The sequence below is a fragment of the Numida meleagris genome, chromosome 18 (assembly GCF_002078875.1).
Source record: "Numida meleagris isolate 19003 breed g44 Domestic line chromosome 18, NumMel1.0, whole genome shotgun sequence".
Taxonomy (NCBI): Eukaryota; Metazoa; Chordata; class Aves; order Galliformes; family Numididae; genus Numida; species Numida meleagris.
The window spans coordinates 6,199,172-6,217,459 of NC_034426.1; the positions used below are offsets into that span (position 1 = coordinate 6,199,172).

At 53.2% G+C, this 18,288-nt stretch overlaps 1 protein-coding gene across 5 annotated transcripts in view; it reads right to left on the reverse strand.

Moving 5' to 3' along the window:
• Window positions 7-18,288, reverse strand: part of SSH2 (slingshot protein phosphatase 2) — a 74,642-nt gene continuing 56,360 nt past the window's right edge. For all 5 annotated transcript variants that reach the window (XM_021415931.1, XM_021415928.1, XM_021415932.1 and 2 more), the window contains 8 exons: window positions 17,251-17,445; window positions 15,432-15,525; window positions 15,180-15,308; window positions 13,044-13,090; window positions 11,539-11,685; window positions 9,487-9,687; window positions 5,222-6,062; window positions 7-4,074 (listed from right to left, as the gene is read on the reverse strand). In XM_021415931.1, coding sequence (XP_021271606.1) covers window positions 2,230-4,074; window positions 5,222-6,062; window positions 9,487-9,687; window positions 11,539-11,685; window positions 13,044-13,090; window positions 15,180-15,308; window positions 15,432-15,525; window positions 17,251-17,445 — 3,499 coding nt within the window. In that variant the 3' untranslated portion in view covers window positions 7-2,229. The remainder of the gene's footprint in view (window positions 4,075-5,221; window positions 6,063-9,486; window positions 9,688-11,538; window positions 11,686-13,043; window positions 13,091-15,179; window positions 15,309-15,431; window positions 15,526-17,250; window positions 17,446-18,288) is intronic.

Genomic DNA, 18,288 nt, shown 5'->3' on the forward strand with positions numbered 1-18,288 from the left:
GGGGGGGGGGGGGGGGGGGGGGGGGCAATGGCTGAGATATTGTACAGGAGTCAATGTAAACAACAGAGCGTCCTCCGGGAGGGCTTTGTGGGACCAAGGGAACAGCTGCTTTGTACAAAATGCCCTTAAAACGCCGCGCTCCTCCCAAAACCCCACGGGCAAGGGGAGAGACACCGGCATGGAGACGGGGTGGGGTGCACGGCCCCGGGGGGACCTCCAAGCCCGGTGGCTTTGGCTGGGCACCCAGCACCACACACCCGTTCTGGCAGCGGGTTCAGAGCCCCCAGTGCCTTTGTAACGCTGGAAGGGAACAAGGGGACAGCGCGGCACTGCAGCACCGCTGCTCCATGGAGAGGAGCAGAGCGCTGGGACGAAGCGCATTTCTGCTCTGCAAAAAGGGCATTTCTCCCGAGACCAAAGCAGGTGGAGAAAGCCGGGGAGGCGAGGGCTGGAGCTGTCCTTCACAGCTGACCCCGGCACTTGGCTGTTCTGTGCCACCCGCCCGGCTCCAAGGCCAGCTGGAGCCACTGGGAGCCACGTGGCCCCGCAGCAAGCCATGGCCCAGCGCTATGTGACCCTCGGGCCACGCTCCAGCCCGCAGCCAGCACTACTGGGACAGCGTGCAGAGCTGCTGCAGGACGTGCACCGGGGCCTCGGGCTGCAGCGTGGCAGCAGGAGGAGCCCAGGAGCTGCAGGAGTGGGGAATCCTCCCCAGATCGCTTCACCCCGCAGGGACAGCCCCCGGCTGCGGGCAGACACACGCTGCTTCCCAGCGCTCTGGTGGCACGAGCTGCCCTGCAGCTGGAGATGAGCTGCACCTGCAGCACCGCTGCTGCTATCCAGGCACGGCCTCAGCCGCTGCTCCTCCAGCCCTGTGCCCTCCTCCGGGTGCTGCGCTTCCAGCAGCAGGAGCCGTTCTGCAGCTCCTGGCAGGGGCAGGCACCGCAGAGCGGGCGCAGCCGAGAGCACGGAGCTCGGGGTCAGCCATACCACACCAGGATGAACGGGGTGAAACTGGGAGTAAGCGTGCGGGTCTGGGGGAGGCCTTGAGCTGCAGAACGGCTCCAAGAGAACACGGGGCTGGAGGGGATGTTTGGCCAAAGCCAGCGCCCAGGCTCGCAGCTGGAAGGGGTCGACAGGTTACAAAGTCAAAGCCCCTCCGCAGGGGCGCGGATTGCCATGGACAGCACGGAGGAGGAGGAGAGTGGTGGTGTTTTCCAGTTTACAGAATGCAGTCTTGCCCTTAAAAAAAAAAAAAAAAAAAAAAAAGGAAACAAAATAATAACCAACATAGAAACGAACAAATCTATATAAATATCATATATACAATTTAGCAAAAGAAAACCCCCCAAAAAATAAACAACTTCCAGGAAAGATCTTCCCTCCGGGTTGAGCGCTGGGAGGGACAGCAGAGAGGACAAAGCTTTGCCTGCAGTGGGGGAACACGTCGTGTAACAATTACAATGGCCTCTGGGTCGCAGACGGGGCGGGGGGAGAGGGGACGTGGGGCGGAGGGAGGCAGCAGAGGGCAGAGGACACGATATGGCCATGAACGTGGAAGGCCCACAGCAGTATTCAAGTAACGGGAGGGCTCGTGCCCCGTCGAGGCGTTTGTTTTAGAAGAACACTCCGGTTCGCGGACTCGTGGCTGGGGGAGGAGGTGAGCACGGAGCCGGGCAGCCCGGGGGTCCCCAGGCCCACCCCTGTGCTCCCATGGGGGGCACGGGCAGAAGTGAGCTCCATAAGGGACCCGCTGGCACTGCCCGGCTCCGGGCTGCAGAACAAAGCGAACAAAGGGGACTTGGCACAGCCTACACGTGGCGTGGGCTCTCGCCCCAGTGCCCAGCACCATTTTGAGGCACGGGGATAATTCAAGTGAGGAAGGAGGAGGTGGTTCGGGGTGAACCCCCGCCCTGCCGAAGCGAGCCAGCGTCCACGGTCCCTGGGGAGAGGTGTTCTTGTAAAACAAAGCGACGACAACGAAAAGAACGTCTGAGGTTATCCGAGTCAATAAAAAAAAAAAAAACCCATAAAAAAACAAAACCAACCAACAGTCCTGCAGTCAGAGTCACACACAGAAGAACCAACCCACACCTACATGCGCCAGGAACAGTAAAATGACAATAGATATAAAATTAACCAATAAAGTGCATGTTCCTTATATTACACCTGCCCCTCGGGTGCCGGCGGCGCAGCTCTCCGCACGGAACCGCGGCCGAGAGCTCGCGCTCACATGGTGTTGTACAGGGGATTGGTTGTCCGCTTTCTGTCATTGCTCTTTTTGAGTCTCCTCAACGGGTGAGTTCTACCGTGCTGCTGCCGGGGCGCTGCCGACACGGTGGGTCCCTCCTGGGGGTCAGTCCACGTGGGACCGGCGCCGGGAGCCAAGCTCTGCTGGCTGGAGCCGCACTCTTTGGCGTACTGAGCCAGCGGGCGCTCCACCGGCTTGCTCTGGGCAATGCACTCGGCTGTTCTGAGCTGCTCTACAAAATGCTGAGCAGGTTTGGGATCCTGGAGGGTGGGGGGGGAGAACGGGTGGCGTTTCCCGCACGGGCTCTCCAAGCCCTGCTCCAGTCTCCCCCCGTGGAAGCCCGGCCCCAGGGCCACGCAGGTGAGGATGGGGCTGGCGCAGCGGGAGGCCGCTCGCCTCTCGGATAAGTCGTCCTTGGAGAGGTCCAGGCAGTCCAGTTTGGCCAAGGACGCCGAGCGCTTCATCTGGGAAGGGGTGGTGAGCCCCGCGTGCCGGATCCGCGCCTCTATTTCCTTCGCTCGCTGCTTGACCAGCCCGGGGCTGCTGCTGCGCTCCCCCACGCTGCGGCTGCTGGAGCTGTGGGGCAGGCCGCAGCACAGGAAGGAGATGTCCGCAAGGTCCAGGTTCCCGGCGTGCCGGCTGGTGGAGGAGCCAGCGCCGCCCCGGCACGGAGCCTGGCTGCCGTCCCTGAACGGGAGAGCCGCAGCTCCCGCAGTGCCGCACAGCGCGGCCGGCTCATCGTCCGTGCTCGTGCTCTGCTCGGTGACGCCCTCCAGGTGGATCACGCAGGGGTACGCAGAGCGGTCGGGGCTGGCTGAGGGCGTGCAGGGGAGCTGGGCAGAGGGGGAAGCGGCAGCGAGGGGAAGGGTCAAGGCAGCGCCTTCCTCGGCGGGGCTGCGCGGGGTGCAGGCAGGCTGCTGCTGTACCGCGTGCTCTGGCAGCGGCGGGTGTACCAGAGCTGGGAAAGAGGCCGCTGCCTTCTCCGAGCACAGCGAAGGGTTCAAGTTTTCATCCAGCGGGGGGAGGGCTGCGGGCCGCTCATCGCCCGCGTCGGGGCTCTCGGCAGCCCTGACCGTGGGAGTGAACTCGATGATTTCGATTCTTTTGGGAAGGAGGGAGGGCAGGGTCGGCTCCTCCGTGCCATCGAATGAGACTACCACCCTGCGCTCCTCCTGCCCCGGGCCGGGCTCCGTGGGGTGGGCGAGTGGTGTGGGCAGCTGCCTGCCCGCAGGCTGCTCTGCCCCCGAGGACAGCGGCTCCTCGGAGCCCTGCGCTGTGCCACCCTCTGGAGCCAGCTCCAGGGGCAGCTCCTCCGTCCTCCCCCGTGGCAGCAGCTCAGCAGCAGCGGAGTCGTTCCTGGAGTTCTTGCGGGTCGGGAGGACGCAGACCGGGGACGCGTGCTGGTGCTCGTTCTCTTGCCTCATGCGCTCCTCAAACTCCATTGTGGCTCTGCGGACGGAGCCGGGGCACCACTTGGGCTCAGGGTGGACGCTGTGCTGCTCGCCCTCCTCCAGCTCTGACTTACAGGAGGAGAGCTGCGGGGAGGGAGCAGCTTCTTGCTCAGCTTGCAGAGGGTCTTTCTCCTTTTCCTGGTGCCCTTCGCTCTGATCCGCCCTTTCTGATGCCCAAATGGCCTCCACTGGCAGGTCGTGCACCGTGTTCCTCTTTGGCGTCGGGGTGAGGTTGGCCGAACCCTCCTTCTGCTGGGCAGGCCCCGCTCCCTGCTTGATCGACTCGATCTCTGTGATGATTTCCTTCACCGAAATGGCATTTTCCGAGTGGGACCGTGTGAGATGGCCGGTGCCAGGCAGCTCAGGGACCTCCTGCAAGGCAGAAACAGGGGAATTACAAACAGCAGCAGCTTAATGGCAATGAAGGTGCACTCCTCCAAAGGAGCAGAAAGCACGTGTGCTGATGTGCGGGGATGGACTGCAAGTACAGAACGATTGCTAGTATAGAAGCAATAACCGCTGGGCCTGCACTCTACATATTCCAGGTTGGATTTCCACTCAGGCTGAGTTTTAAGAACCGTTATATTATTGCCATGAATTCTGAGGGAGAAATAGTTAACCAAAGAACCCAAGTTTTGAACTGAAAATGTGAAAGACTCAGCTCAGGTAGGGGAGTGAACAGAAGTGCAGCATGAAGAAGGGCTGAGCGCTGAACTGCTGTGGTTTCCCAGAGCAGCAGGGCAGCAATGCTCCCCCCAGCAGCACAGAAACTCTTCCTGCCAAGTTGCTGGACAGAGTCGGCCTCTTCTATTTGGATGAGCCTTAGTGCCTCACATGCAGATGGAAACGATTCAAGCAATGCAGGGTGGAATTTAAATAAGAGAGGCTCCTAGAAAATGATGGTCCTGGACACCATCAATCCCTGTGAGACCTCTGCAGGGGGGAAAGCAATAACAAGAGAAAGGCGCCCAAATTCAGAGGTTACTGAGTTCTGCCCCAGGAGAGAAGTCAGCCACAACATGCCCAAGTCCATCCCCCTGGGCCCAGCCAGGCTCGTTCTCTTTTTCAATCGGCAGAAGCTCTACATCTGCCTGAACTTAGTGTCTCCAAGCAGGGAGAAGTGCCAGCTCTGTCCCGTTATTTGGTGCATTCCTCACGCCAGACAAATATCTGTGCAGGTTCAGGATGCTGGCTGGCCTCAGCTGCCCTAATGGCTCACGTCCCACCCACCCGCTCTCCTGATGTGAAACTCAAAAATAAGTTTCTCATGAGAACAGCAGAGCACGTCAGGTCAAGGTTGACTCAGCCAGTGCCCTGCACTGCCAGTAAACAGGTGTTTGAGCAAAGAGTGCAGAAAATGGCAAGCCTCTAAAAGCAAAGAGAAGGGCAAGCATCTAGCAACCTCCCCCCAAAGGCTGGAACTAGGAAGACCCCCGTCCACAGCAACCCCACAGCAAGGCAACCATCCGCAGGCAGCTTGGAGCAGTAGTTCCTAAAGCCCCCAGCAAGTTAATTTAACCTTTTGTTGCTCTTCATCTGTGGAAGAGTCATCCGATGCCAGAGGGGAGTTCCCAGAGCTGTTCCTTCGAGCGTCTGCCCCCAGGTCTGCAGCAGGCGGCACCTCCAGCGCGGGCGGCCTGCCCGCCCCGTTCCTCCCAGTGCCTTGCTCCTCCGGCCGGGAGTGGGAGCAGGTGCGTGACCTGCTCTCCTGGGAGAGCTCCACGAATTTCTCCAAAGCGCTGAAGAAGTCGATCCTGTCCGTACTGAGGTCCGTCCCTTCAGGCTGGGCGTTCTGCTGCGGACTCGGCGCGTTTTGGTTTGGGGACTGGGGCGAGTCTTTTAAGCACGAAGCGAATTCTTCCATGGGAACCAAGTGCACGTTCATATCAGGCTTAAGGGCATCTTTCTCCAGATCGTCCACCGTCAAATCAGGAAATTCTGTTATTTCCAAGGGGTGCTGGAGTTGCATTAAGGCCTCAGAAGCATGGCAGTTATCGGGGGGGACGGAATCCACGCAGCACCCTGCCGTGCAGCCATTGATGTTGTTCAGGTTCAGCTTGTCCTCCATCTGCTCCGCGTGGAAGTCTCTACACGTGAACTCCAGGTGGATCCTCCTCTCTTTCACACAGCTCTCCTCCATCATGTTCGCATCCTCCGCGAGCTGCTCGCGGTCCAGCTCAGCGGGGTAGATGGGAGACATGGGCTGCTGGTTGTCGTTGCTCTTGGCCTCTGAGATCTGGTCGGCCGAGGTAGTGATCTCCTTCTTGTTCAGCTCCAGCCCTGACTTGCAGATGGGCTCGTGGTGGTCTGAGAGGTCGCTGTCGGAGTGCGAGCGCCACAGCTTGTTGTGCCGCTGCTTGCTGCGGGAAGAAGAGCAGAGGAAACACTGAGTGGTCCTTTCACATACCAGGGCCAGAGCCACCTCGTTGTAAGAGGATGCAGCCTACACGAAAAACCGAAAATACTGGAGACAGTGACCACAGCTGCAGCTCAACCTCAGCATTTCAGGGCCAGACCTGCTGCTGGAGGAGCTGTGCCAGTAACAAGCCGCTTTCCACTAGCTACATCCCACTGCACTCTTCCACTCTACACACACGCACACACACCCCTACTCCCCAGCAGCATTTTATTGGTCTACTCATCCAACACAACGTTTGATTGGCTACAGACTCTGGTTATTTCTCAGCCAACAGGTATTTTCCCGTTTGCTCTCAGGTGAGCAGGGACCAGAAGGGACAGGGTCCCCAGTTCTGGATGGTGGCCATGGAATGAAGTCCCATTTCCCTTGTGGCTCCGTCTGAGCAACTTCAGTGGTCAGCATCGGGGCTCTGCTAACCAAAAGTGCATGGGTATGTGTATGACTGTGATGGGAAAACACAGGAGACATTCTCTGCAGTCAGCCCCAAACACCACCTGTCTTTCCACAGGAAGGAAGGTCAGGAGTTCTCCAGCTCTTGGAAAGCCCCTTTAGAAAGGACCGAGCATTGCACCGCTGTAACTTCCACCTGCCAAAAACACCAGCCCGCATTCTGGGCTTACAGAGAGCCAAGGAGGCAACTTGTCGCAACAAAAGCGCACCAGCTGGCCAAGGCTCTGCTGAGTGACCGTGGCCACGGGGCTGTGCTTCCACCGCTTGCCCCTAGGAGGAGAGCACATACCACAGAAAGGCCCTGGAATCCGCAGGAGACCCAGCCAAACCTCTCCAGTCCCCTGCCAGTGCGAGCATCGCTCCCAGACACGTCCGCTGGTTGCAGTTAAGTTAATTAACAGACGCTACTGAACTAATTAGAATGCAGCAATTTTAGTTGTGGGTGCCCAACAGCTAAGGAAAATAATCCATCGTGGATTTAGCTTCCTAACCCCATCGTAAGCGCCAGCCTTCACGCGTGGCACAGGGCACAATGGGATCTTTCCAGAGGAAGGTCGGGACAAGATGCCACCAGGCGCTGCCAGGGGGCACGGGCTCCATCCCCGGGGGTTCCTGGAGCACAGCTGGGCACCGGCAGCAGAGCTGGGCCCGTCTGCAAGGCAGGGTGATGCCAAGGCCCTGTGCAGGGTGGCAAGGATTGCCCGTGTCTCTGCTTGCATAAGCTGGGGAGATGTTAGTGATATTTCCTGGACCCCAGCGGTGCTTACCGCCTCTCCTCGCACCCAGCAGAGCCTGGAGCAGGCTGTGAGCTCATGGCCACGCTGCAGCCAGACCTCCAGGCTCCTGGGAAGGCCCCTGCTGCTGGCTCACAAGTTGTACAAGGCGATGCCAAAAGGACTTTTGCTGCAACTTGCCCATAACTAATAAAAGAAACAGGGTCTTAGCTCGGCCTCTCTGCCGCTGTCACCAGAGGGAGGGGACGGTTTAACTAATCCCAGGAAGTGTGACAGCTCCAAAGCAAAACACGCGTGCTGTTGTGACTAAAAGCAGGCAGGGGGTTTTCATTTTACAGCTGGAAAACATGTCCCAGTTGCTATAAGCCCAACACAAAACCGTAACTAGATAGTGCGAGCACATGGCTGCCCTCACAAACCTTCCCTCTGAAATCCGAGCAGTCACATGAGCATGAATCTGTTGTGGTTTTTTTGGTTTTTGTTTTTTTACCTGGCCTGGAACACCACAGCAATAAACAAGGCAGCTGGAAGCCAGAGGGGAACGCTAAATAATGGAGAAGAAAGGGGAGAAAAAGCAGTTTGGAGATGAGAAAGGAACCGCATACAGAAGGATCATTCCAGCAGCACAGAGAGGCTATTCCTTGCTTCAGTGAAGCTTCATTTACTGCAGGCTTTTCAGTCCTACATGCACAGATGTAATGCACTGCTCTTGCATTTTTTAAAGCCTCACGAGTAATCCTGTTTGTGCCATTGTACAGGGACTTGCAGAGTAGGTCAGGAGCTGTGGTGTGCTCAAGTGGGAGGGCAGCTACACCACGCATTGGCAGCGAGACAGACTTCCCTCTTGAGAAAATAATCACTGGAACAGACAGGAAAGAAAACCCAACGCTCCTAACCAAACCATTTGTACACGGTGGCTTTGTAGGTGTGCCACCAACTACCAGGCTGACAGAGTAACCAAAAGCAGGGCTGAGGGCCCGAAGACACAATGCACCAGCTGCTAGCAGCCCCGGGCTCCTTGCAGCTGTTCACAAATCTGTGAAGGCTGTACAGGATGCTGGTGCTTTTCTCATCTTGAAAGTTCTTTTTCTTCCATCCAAAAAGACTGAATTTCCCAGCCTGGCCATGCTATGCAGCACACTGCACTGGTCAGGTCACCCCTAGCTCGGAGTTTGGGGTTTGGTGTAAAGATCAGGAATCCAGGCCTGGCTCAACAGAGATATCAGTGTGCTGGAAGCAAGTGAAGAGGGAAGTCATGAACACAGAAAGGGAAGGGAGATCTTGGCAAGAAGGTAGGAAAAGCCAAAGGGACAAAACCAAGATGGGAACAGAGGTGCGAGACAGAGCCCTGGGTGCTCTAAAGAGAGCACACAAGTACCCAAGCTGCTGTGAAGAACAGCATAGGGCAGGCACCTTTCAACTGCACAAAGAAGCTATGAAGTCGTTACTTTGGCCAAAACATGTTGACAGCCACCTCCTGTGGCAGGAGAGTCAGCCTGGGTAGCTCTGCTGAAATTTGCTGCCCTGCAAGGCACCCCAGCGTCCTACATAAATAATCTGGCAAAACATGGAAGTATCACTATCTCCCTTCCAGCTGATCACGTGGAGACATTGCTTAACACAGCTTACAAGCAGATTTCTCAGAAACTTGCAATCCTGATGTCTTTTTGCTAATCAGGTGATAGGTTTGGGATTACAAGACACTTGCCCCTACCCCAGCCCAGCCCCAGGACTCCCCGCAGGAACAAACACCGCTGTTGCAATGCACAGAACATCCTGTCCCCTCCCCTAACAGCAACACCTACCAAAGCGAACTAAATAAAACCAGACCAGCTGCTGAGGAGGGGCATGTTCAACAGGGAGCTGGAAGGCTGGGATGGAGACAAAGCCAGTTCCCTGCCAAGTGATGTTACAAGAAAGAGGGACATCATTTATCCCTGCGGGAGTCTGCACATGAATGCTGTATTTGGAGAGCAGTAGTAGTCGTCTCCTAAAAAAAACCCACAGCCAACTTAGAAGCCAGACGGGCTCCTAAAAGCTCTTTGTTACACCCATTTTCTCAAGCTCAGTTAAGATCAGCCACGAAAACAAAGCGCTACCCTTCCCCAGACAACCACAGCCCTCCACAACACAGGGATGGACGCTCTACCCTTAGGATTCTCGGTCGTTCCTTCTGCTCACCTGGCCAGCAGGATCCCCTGGTATTCCTCCAGCTGCCGCATGAAGCTGGGGTTGGGCTTGGTGACAGTGCGCCGTTCCTTCACGTAGTCGTACGCCCTGTCCAGGTTCCAGCCGTACTCCTTCATGGCGTAGGCGATGACCGTGGACGCCGAGCGGCTCACCCCCATCTTGCAGTGCACCAGGCACTTGGAACCGTTTTTCCTGATGTGAAAGACAAAGAGAATCGTTCAGCAGAAAGCACGGCCTCTTAAGAAAACAGCAGATCCTCTACCAGAGCGTTATCTAACATTATTAACACCGGGGACACGTTTGGAGTCTCTCGGTTGTCATCTGGTCATCCAATTTCCAAACTGGAGCAAGACACAAAGAAAGTGAAGAACAAGATCTTCATATTCTTCACAGATTTAGTTACAAGAGCTCTTCCAAAGTGGTTTGTTTGCGCAGGTTTAGGAACGCTGCTGAGGACCGAGACGGCATCCTCCAGCCTTAACAGCCCACTGGAAACAAGCAGCTCTCCAAAGAAGAAGGGCACGTGTCACACAGACACAGCATCGCTGCCTATAAACACAATCCTGGAAGATTCCGAGCACAAAGATCCTTTTCCACCTTCAACTACTGACGACGTATTTACTGGGTTTGGTGACTGGACAAAACCAGCTCTGCTTTAGCCAGGTGCTGGAAGCCCTTCCCAGCGCCCACCCAAATCGAGAGATTTTTCTTATTGAAGGGAAAGCAAGCAGCATCTCTGAGCCCAAGGAGCGGCCGCCCTGCCTGGGGGAGGCTGGTACAGGCAGCACCACACGGCAGCCAGCACTGCTCCCAGGAATTCAGAGGTGTTTCTCTGCCATGAAGCGGGAGGAGGAAGGCTAGCTGCCCCTTATCTCTGACCTCTGTGCACTGGGCAGCGCTGGTACAGAGCAGGCCGAGAAAATTTCACAGTTTGGCACCTACAGTTTTCTCCTTCAGGTGCCAGGTTGCCAGTACTGCCTTTGAAGTGCTGTCATCCTCAAGAATTTTTCCAAGAATTGTCATCCTCCTGCATTTACAAAGTCGAGAAAGCCTTACAGCAGTCTTCAGGCTGCTGGCTGACACAACCCCTGGCCAGCAAGCAGACAGGATGAAGGCAAGGGGATGGTAACAGCTCCAGCCTGAGAGACTGCTCACTTCCATCACATCACACAGAGAACTGAGGGCCAACCATCCAGGCCCAGTGGAAATTATTCCAGGCAGAAAAGTACTTGAGGATGACAACACTTCAAAGTCAGGACTCAAGGGAAAACAGTGATGTCTTTTAAAGAAACAATCTTCAATAAAATAGGCATCTACAACTTGCACGGAAGAGCCATGCTCAAACAAGTCAGCTTTTAAAGGCTACGAGAAATCTGCAAGCACCAGCTGTGCTTAAGAGAAGACAGATTGCTATAATGGAAACAATACTTTAAAGGCAACACAAGCCATTCTGCTTTCTGACCAGTTTTTCCCATAATAAGGCTGCTGAATTAACTGGAGACAGCTCATATAACTGGGATACAGTTCTCTGCAGTAAAAAGGGACAACTTTCAACATCCACTATCAGATTACTCGGCGTAACTGACAGCTCAGAGACTTATGCAGGCATTTCTCTTGTTAAAGGGAAGAGTTTGCTCTATATAACACTACATGAACTTGCTTCCAGACCGTGGGCTTCACAGTACAACCTAGCAAAGCAGGGAGCAGCTTATGCTTGTGTTCAGTTTTTAAGATTTTACTTGTTACTTTTGATAAACCCTGCTCCACTTGTTATTGCCCTTTCCCACTGTGTTTCTTAAGCAGCAGGTAAACTGTTAGCTCCCTGATACAGGAGGGATGGCTTCTTATCAGTCCTACCCGCTCCTTTTACAAGCACGAGTTAAGAATGGCAGCTTATGGAAGGCAAATCCAACACTTAAAAAGATGACAAAATGAATGTCTAGGCAGGCAAGGAAGAAAACCAGTTGACAAAATCACTGGGAAAGTAATAAATGCTTAGTATACATCTTCTAAATGCCCTTGGTCTGTTCTGAAAAGACTTACTTTGCCTTGGAGATGAATTTGTAGGTATCATTCCAGTAAGCCAGAAGATCTGTTGCTTCTTCATCATACACCCGAATATTATGGTACTCAAAAAGGCCAGGGAAGAAGTTATCTATTTCTCGAGTCACATTCAAAATATACCGCACCCTGCAGGGAAACAGACAGCAGATAAAAATGCAGACTGTGCAGAACACAGTGGGCTCAGAGACATATCACAGCTTCTAGATAACAGCTTCGCCTCCCTGTGTGATGGGCAAAACGCACAGCATTCAAAGGTGCAGTTCTGAACATACCTCCCTGAAAATCAGGACTGAGAGCAAGGAAGCATTGCCAAACAGACAAAAGGGCTCTCTGACTGACTCAGAGCTTTGCCTAGTCCTCACATCTGTCAGGTTGTTCTGCTCGCCCATCATCTCTCTGCTCCAAGTGTTAGCAACACAAGTGTTGCTAACATTCCTGCACAGACTGTTCTGCTCGTGTTTGGATGCTTTCTCAAAGCCCCTTCGTGAGTCTTTCCTCCTGCTGCAGCAATAACACAGAAGATTGAAGGTACAAGCTCATGAGCAAGGCCATAGTTAAACAAATGTGTAAAACAACTACAGAGAGAGGTAACAGACAACGAGCCACTGGGAAGATGTATTTCTTCTCCCTAAATTTTCTGGAAGGAGAGAGAAAGCATTTGGTTTTTACCACTATATCCAGTACCCTTAGCCCTGAGGTGTTTATGAACTGCACTCATGCTGGGTTGTCAGATTATTAGAAGAGCACCGTGAGGGACGTCCCATCTCTCTAGCTGGTATGAGATCATCAGCAGTCAAGTGAGACCTGCATGACCACAGAAACTACAGCAGACCCTCAGCTCAATGAGTCAATTTTGCAATGGTGTTCTCCATGGAGCAGAAATATGCTACTAAACTCAGTTCAGCAGCAATTTTTTTTTTCCACTGGATTGGCACAAATCAGCCAAACCTGTAAGTAATGGTTTAATGACACGATCTCGGTGCTCAGATCCACCTGGCCTAGGGAGAGGATGCCCTGACCTTCAGCCTGAAAGAAGAAAGGCAGAAAGCGGAGCAGCCCCCAGTGCTAAGCCCTAGAGCAACAGCACTGCACTTCCTACTGGGCCCGAAGGAACACGTTTTCCTTCCTGCTGCAGTCTGGAGCTCCAGACTCCAAAGTGCCTCAGTAATGGCAAGGGCTTGAGTGAGGGGCACGGAGCCAGCGACGCAGCATCCAGTTAACTAACTGCAGCTTTCTGCTGCTTGTAGCTATGAGGTTGCTGGCTTCCTTTGTTCGCTAAGGGGATGTGAGTCAAGGTCAGGGAACGAGATTCTTTTACTTTAGGGTGTCTGTTTGCAGGACATAGACTTTGGAGGAAGCAAGAGCTTGTTCAGATCTGCAAACCCTTTAATAAGTCTCAGGTTACTCAGCACGTAAGGTTTATTTCATAGACAAGTGTTGAGGCCAGGCTCCTGCTTTTAAGCTGATGGCCTGAAGCTACTTACCCTCTGTTCTGCAAGTCTTCCAGATTGGAGGCGTTCCACTCAGAGCCCTGCAGGGAAAACACGCAATGGGACACATCAGCCAGATGAAGGACAACCAATGGACAGAGGGACTGTCACCATGACCTCCAAGCTGGCAAAGCCATCAGCCAGAGCCCTTCTGAAGCAACAGACAGCTCTGCAAAGCAGGAGCCCAGCACCGTATACGGGCACTTCCTGCAAACCACTGAGGAACCCAGCACAGATGAGCCTGCTCCACCCTTTCCCCTGGAGGCTGCTGACAGCTCTGCCCCACAGAGGAGAGCCTGCTTGTGTTTAAAGCCATCCAGGTGTTCTTTATACATGAAACACCCATCTCACACATCAAAGGCAGCAACCCTGTAAGCTCACTTGATATACACGTCTTCTCCCCACACTCAAAGCCTGTGTGAGCAGAGACACAAACAGGCTTTACCCTCTTCTCTGCAGCACGCTCAGGGCCTGCAGGCTGCTTGCTTCCTGCCCGAACACAAACACCTCAGCTGAGATCAAGGCCACTCGGGCAACAGCTTCCTTCAAAAGTGATGGTGCGTGTGCATTTTGCTTCCTTGCCCTAAACAGAAATAGCTCCTAACAGAAGGACAGCTCAGATGCAAGAGGGACCTAGGCAGCACTGACACCAGAACAGCCCTGCTCACGGCTTGCTATTCAGCATCTGCCAACAAGTTTATTGCAATCCTTGCCATATTGCCTTAGTCAGCTTCAAGTCGTCTCTTCCTGGCCAAGGAAGGGCCATTTAACTCCAGCCTGAGAACCACTATTTTCACAGGTACAGAGAACAATGCTGCAGTGGTTAAAGTCTTTTCTCCCGTCCCTTGCATCACAATCAGTGACATCATCACATCTCTTATTTCCTGCTTAGTTATTTTAGCACTGCCTAAGCAGGATCCCACAGGACTCTTGCCTCCACCCGACAGAAACCAGCTCCGTGCCCCTCAGAGACCTCTGCCTTGCAGGATACACGCTCCTGAACAAAGAAGCTGCAGCCCCAGCAGCACCACTCCTCGTTGCAGAGCCTGCTTTGCAAACACTTCTGTTCCAGGCATTAGCCACAGCCTTCCTCCTTGGTGCTGCCTGCAAGCCTCTTTACAATGGTCTTGTTCCCGTTAAATGTACTCAGAGCCAAGGTTCCAAGCTCTGCTTTGGACTGAACTGCCTGCATTGCCTTTGACTAGCACTGCAATCCTCTAACAAGTCTCTCTTGGGAACACCTAGTCCACACAAACACATTACATCGTAGGTACTTTAAGTTTCCTGGCTCTACCCCACCACCATTTCTTGTGAGCGCTCACATACACCATCCCTTCTGAGCCACAGCCCTGCACTAAGCTTCAGGAGACTGGGAGAGGCTGATTCTGCTTGGACAGACCAGCTGCTCCAAAAGGATTCAGCTTTGTTTCAAGTCGAGCCAACCTCGTAGGCTTAGGCAGCCCAACTAAACCTGCGTCCGTTCCTTCAGGGCTGGGAAATCCAGCGGAGCTGACTCATCAGAAGGAGGTGCAGTAATTAGACAGGCCCCAGCAGCAATGAAAGGCAGCTAAGCAAGCAAAACACTAACAAGGCGAAACATTTATGTTTCCTTAAGTGACTGATCTCCAGGATTCTTGGTTAAACTCCTCTGTTCCCGCTGGATCACATGAACTCAGAGCTCTCCATGTTACTGAAGTGTAATCCCACCTGAATCTTACACACGCCCACGCCAGCAGATCCCCTCCTCTTTGCTGTAGTTATGCTCTTCCCAAACACGCATACATGGCAAGAGCTTGACATGTGGGCACTCTTAACCAGTTAAAGCCATAAAATTAATCTTACATCAGTGGAAACAGCCCTGAAAAGAAGTTTGAATTGAAAACTTTTTCCCTTCCATCATCTAGTGACAGGGACTACAGCTTGGCTGCCTCATGGCAAAACTCAGCACAGCCAAGAAGCATTTGGCAGCACTGCTGGCTTGTGTCTTGCCTCAGCATACCTCAGGATGAGCCAAACTCTCCTTCAGAGATCCCTGAAGTTCCTCTCCATCTCACGCGTTGACCAAGGCAGTGTGAGAAGGGTTAGGTGTGTTTACAGCCACAACTCTTTGGAATTCCCTCTCAGACTTACCAAGAAGACGTGATCGAATATCTGCGTGGGGCTGTCCATCTGCCCGAGGATCACTATCATTTCATTGTCGATGAACTCTTTGAACTCCCGCAGGTTACACACCATCTGCATCTCCAGCTCCGTGCGGATCTGGGTGGGGTGGACGAGCACAAGGACACCACGTCAATTCTTTTCTTTTGGCCTTCCTCCAGGGCACAAAGAACTCTCTAATTTGCACAGCAGCGCTTCCGCTGCTGCTCCCTCACCGCTCACCTCTTTTGATGTGATGTTCTCCAAATCTTTCTGCATCATGATCTCCCTTAACTTGGTCTTAATGAGTCGCTCCGTGCGCTCCCGCTCAGTTGGGCTATGAGAAGAGAGCAACAGAGTCACTGGGTGGGGAAAGGAACTGGATTCATGGCGATTTTAAAACTGGTATTGTTTAGCCTTGCTACTTTGCCTAAACACATCTTCAGCTGAAAGGAATTCAGGTGACTGTAAAGCCCAGTTGATGTTCCCAGTTGTACACAAGAGACCAACTGAACGCTCCTAATCCATCGCAGTCATCCACAGAACCTCTGGTATTTGGTAAAATTTAAATTGGGAAGGCTGCATTATACCCTCTGGAGCAATATCTAAGCCTCTCCCTACCTTTCTTGGAAAGGTAACAGCTCCAAAGCTCCTTACATGGAGAGGAGAGTGCAGCTAAGCCTCTGCGCATTCCTCCAGCCTCTGCTGCCAGGGGCCTTATCACCAGCTGCAAAAATAGCCTGGCTAACACCAGGGGAAGTTGCAACAGAGCAGCAGTACGGAGCTGTCTCACCCATCATCATCTCAGAAGGGGCCCAGCAGTCACATCTCCCACCACCTTTCTGTTCCTCTGCAAGGCTGCCAGGATGGCAACTTCTGCTTTACAAGTGCCTGACTGGTGGTTTGCGGACAGAAATCACACAAGTTCCCAGCTTCCTCAACCCCAAGCATCATTCCAGGACTCAGATAAGAGAACGCTGCCCAGGTGTCCCCAGGAGAGGAACCAATTGCTGCCAATGGGGAAAAAGCAGGCTACCCAAAGTCTGTATATGAAAAGCTCCAAGACAGTATTAATCTGAAAGCCTGCCAGAACTTTTCAGGCGTTTTCCTTGTATATTAAAAAACAATCAAGTGTGAAGACCTATTCACAGCTGAATAACTGCCTCAGCATTATTATTCACTCACTGAACTCCAACAAAATGAAGTCTCTGTGAGCACAAATCAACCTACAGCCCTATTACACTGGGAAAGCAGCTGGGGCTCATGAAATCATTTTGTCTGCTACAAACCAGGGAACCAAGCCCTCACGCTTGGCATCACATCTGGACACAGACTACTTTAAAGTTACGTGGTATCAGTATCATCAGCAATTACTTCTTACAGGGGTTGTAACCCTTTGTGTATTGACACAGCCTACAAATTTGGCCTTTCCAAACTGACTGCGCATCTACTTTAGCTGCTGTTTTGGGCTGTACATCAGCAGACTCCCAAGCATTTAACGGGAGGCAGACTGGGTTCTGTTCCACACTTACAGAGCTCCCCAGAGACTGGCAGTGCTGTCTGTCCCCGTTCTCTAGTGCCTCAGTCTCACAAGTCCATACCTAAACACTTCACAGCTAAAAGAACTGAGTAAGGAAAAAGGTCCATGTTATTCTATGTGCTCAGACACACTCCAGCGTAAGAGCAAAGTCCAGAGAAACCTGTTCATTCCAGAAGGCACCAGGCCTGGAAACCAGAGTACAAACTAGCAAACAGGAAGGCCCAGGTAGCAGATTACACCACACCTCTCTCTTACTGCTGTAACCCAGGACTTACCCGCAAAGATCTGAGAGCCTAAAGCCAAAGGTAAACAAACAGAATGGAAACAGAGGCTGGAGGAGATGTAAGGCAATCCCAGGAGGGCAAAACTTCCAGCACTGCTGTTTACCTAACCAGGGGTGCATTTATTACCCTCAGCAGGAAATCTCTCCTCATTAGGACCGAGTTAAGAGTAAACACTGTGGAAATAGGTCTCTTCTTTGACAGCCCAATGTCTCAGCTCAGCAGAGCCAGACCAACTCACACGTCTGTGAAGAGGGCAGGCGAGTCGGGGCGGTGGGACTGCACATCTTGCATAGCATTCCACTCGTTGACAGAGGACTGGTCGGAGTTGATGTGGCTCTCATAGTAACTGACCCACGTGAGAAAGAGGCTCCCTGGGTAGTAATTGTTGCTTCGCGCCACCTCACATGCCTTATGTAAACTCTGCAGAGCAGACCTAGAAAGGGAAAAATGCTTGCAGGATTACCAGGATGGCACTGAGCACAAAGCAGCTGCCAAACCCCGGATGCTGCTCGTGTCCCATCGGTTGGTACGGAGCCCAGTGCTGTGTGCAGCAGCCCCTGGTGCTGTCTGGACAGGGGCAGTCCAGCAAGGGATTATTGCACACTTCACTGAAGCAGACCAAGACATATTCCCCTTGTCCAGATAGCAGCAAAAGTAGCCACACTTCAGAGGGCAGAAGCTCCAAAACATGATGCAACTGCCTGCACCAGGAGTACAATGCACAGCAGGCATCCCTGACACAGGGTGCTCTGACAGAGCCTCGTGCAGGGCCGGGTCACGCAGGAACTGGACACAGGGAGCTGCACACCCAAGGCTTAAGGGCTTGACTTGCCGGAGGTGTTTAGGGGCCTGCCCCCCCTCTCTGCATGAGGGATGTTACAAGTTTCTTCAGCTGCTGCTGGGAAACAAATCCCCCTCACCTATTTTTAGCTTGTTTTAAATCTTCGACCACGATCAGAAGGATCCAGGTCAAAACCACTGGGGTGACACAGTAGCATGACACCCTGACAGGGGATGTATTTCTGCAATGCAAAGCAGCTTGAGCCAGAAATACTTTTAATGGCCACTACATTCTTACACGAACCACCCTAAAAGGAAAGAGAAATGGAGGCAGCTTCTCTTTCCTTCTCGCTGTCACAATGAATACGTCTCCCTGAAGAGGGAGACTTCTAAAATATGCACGGTGTGTGCTTCCTTATTTATGACAAATAAAATATTTCAAACGCATGCTCCTCTCAGTAGCAAACTCTGCTCTGGAGAGATTCAAAGCAGCAGC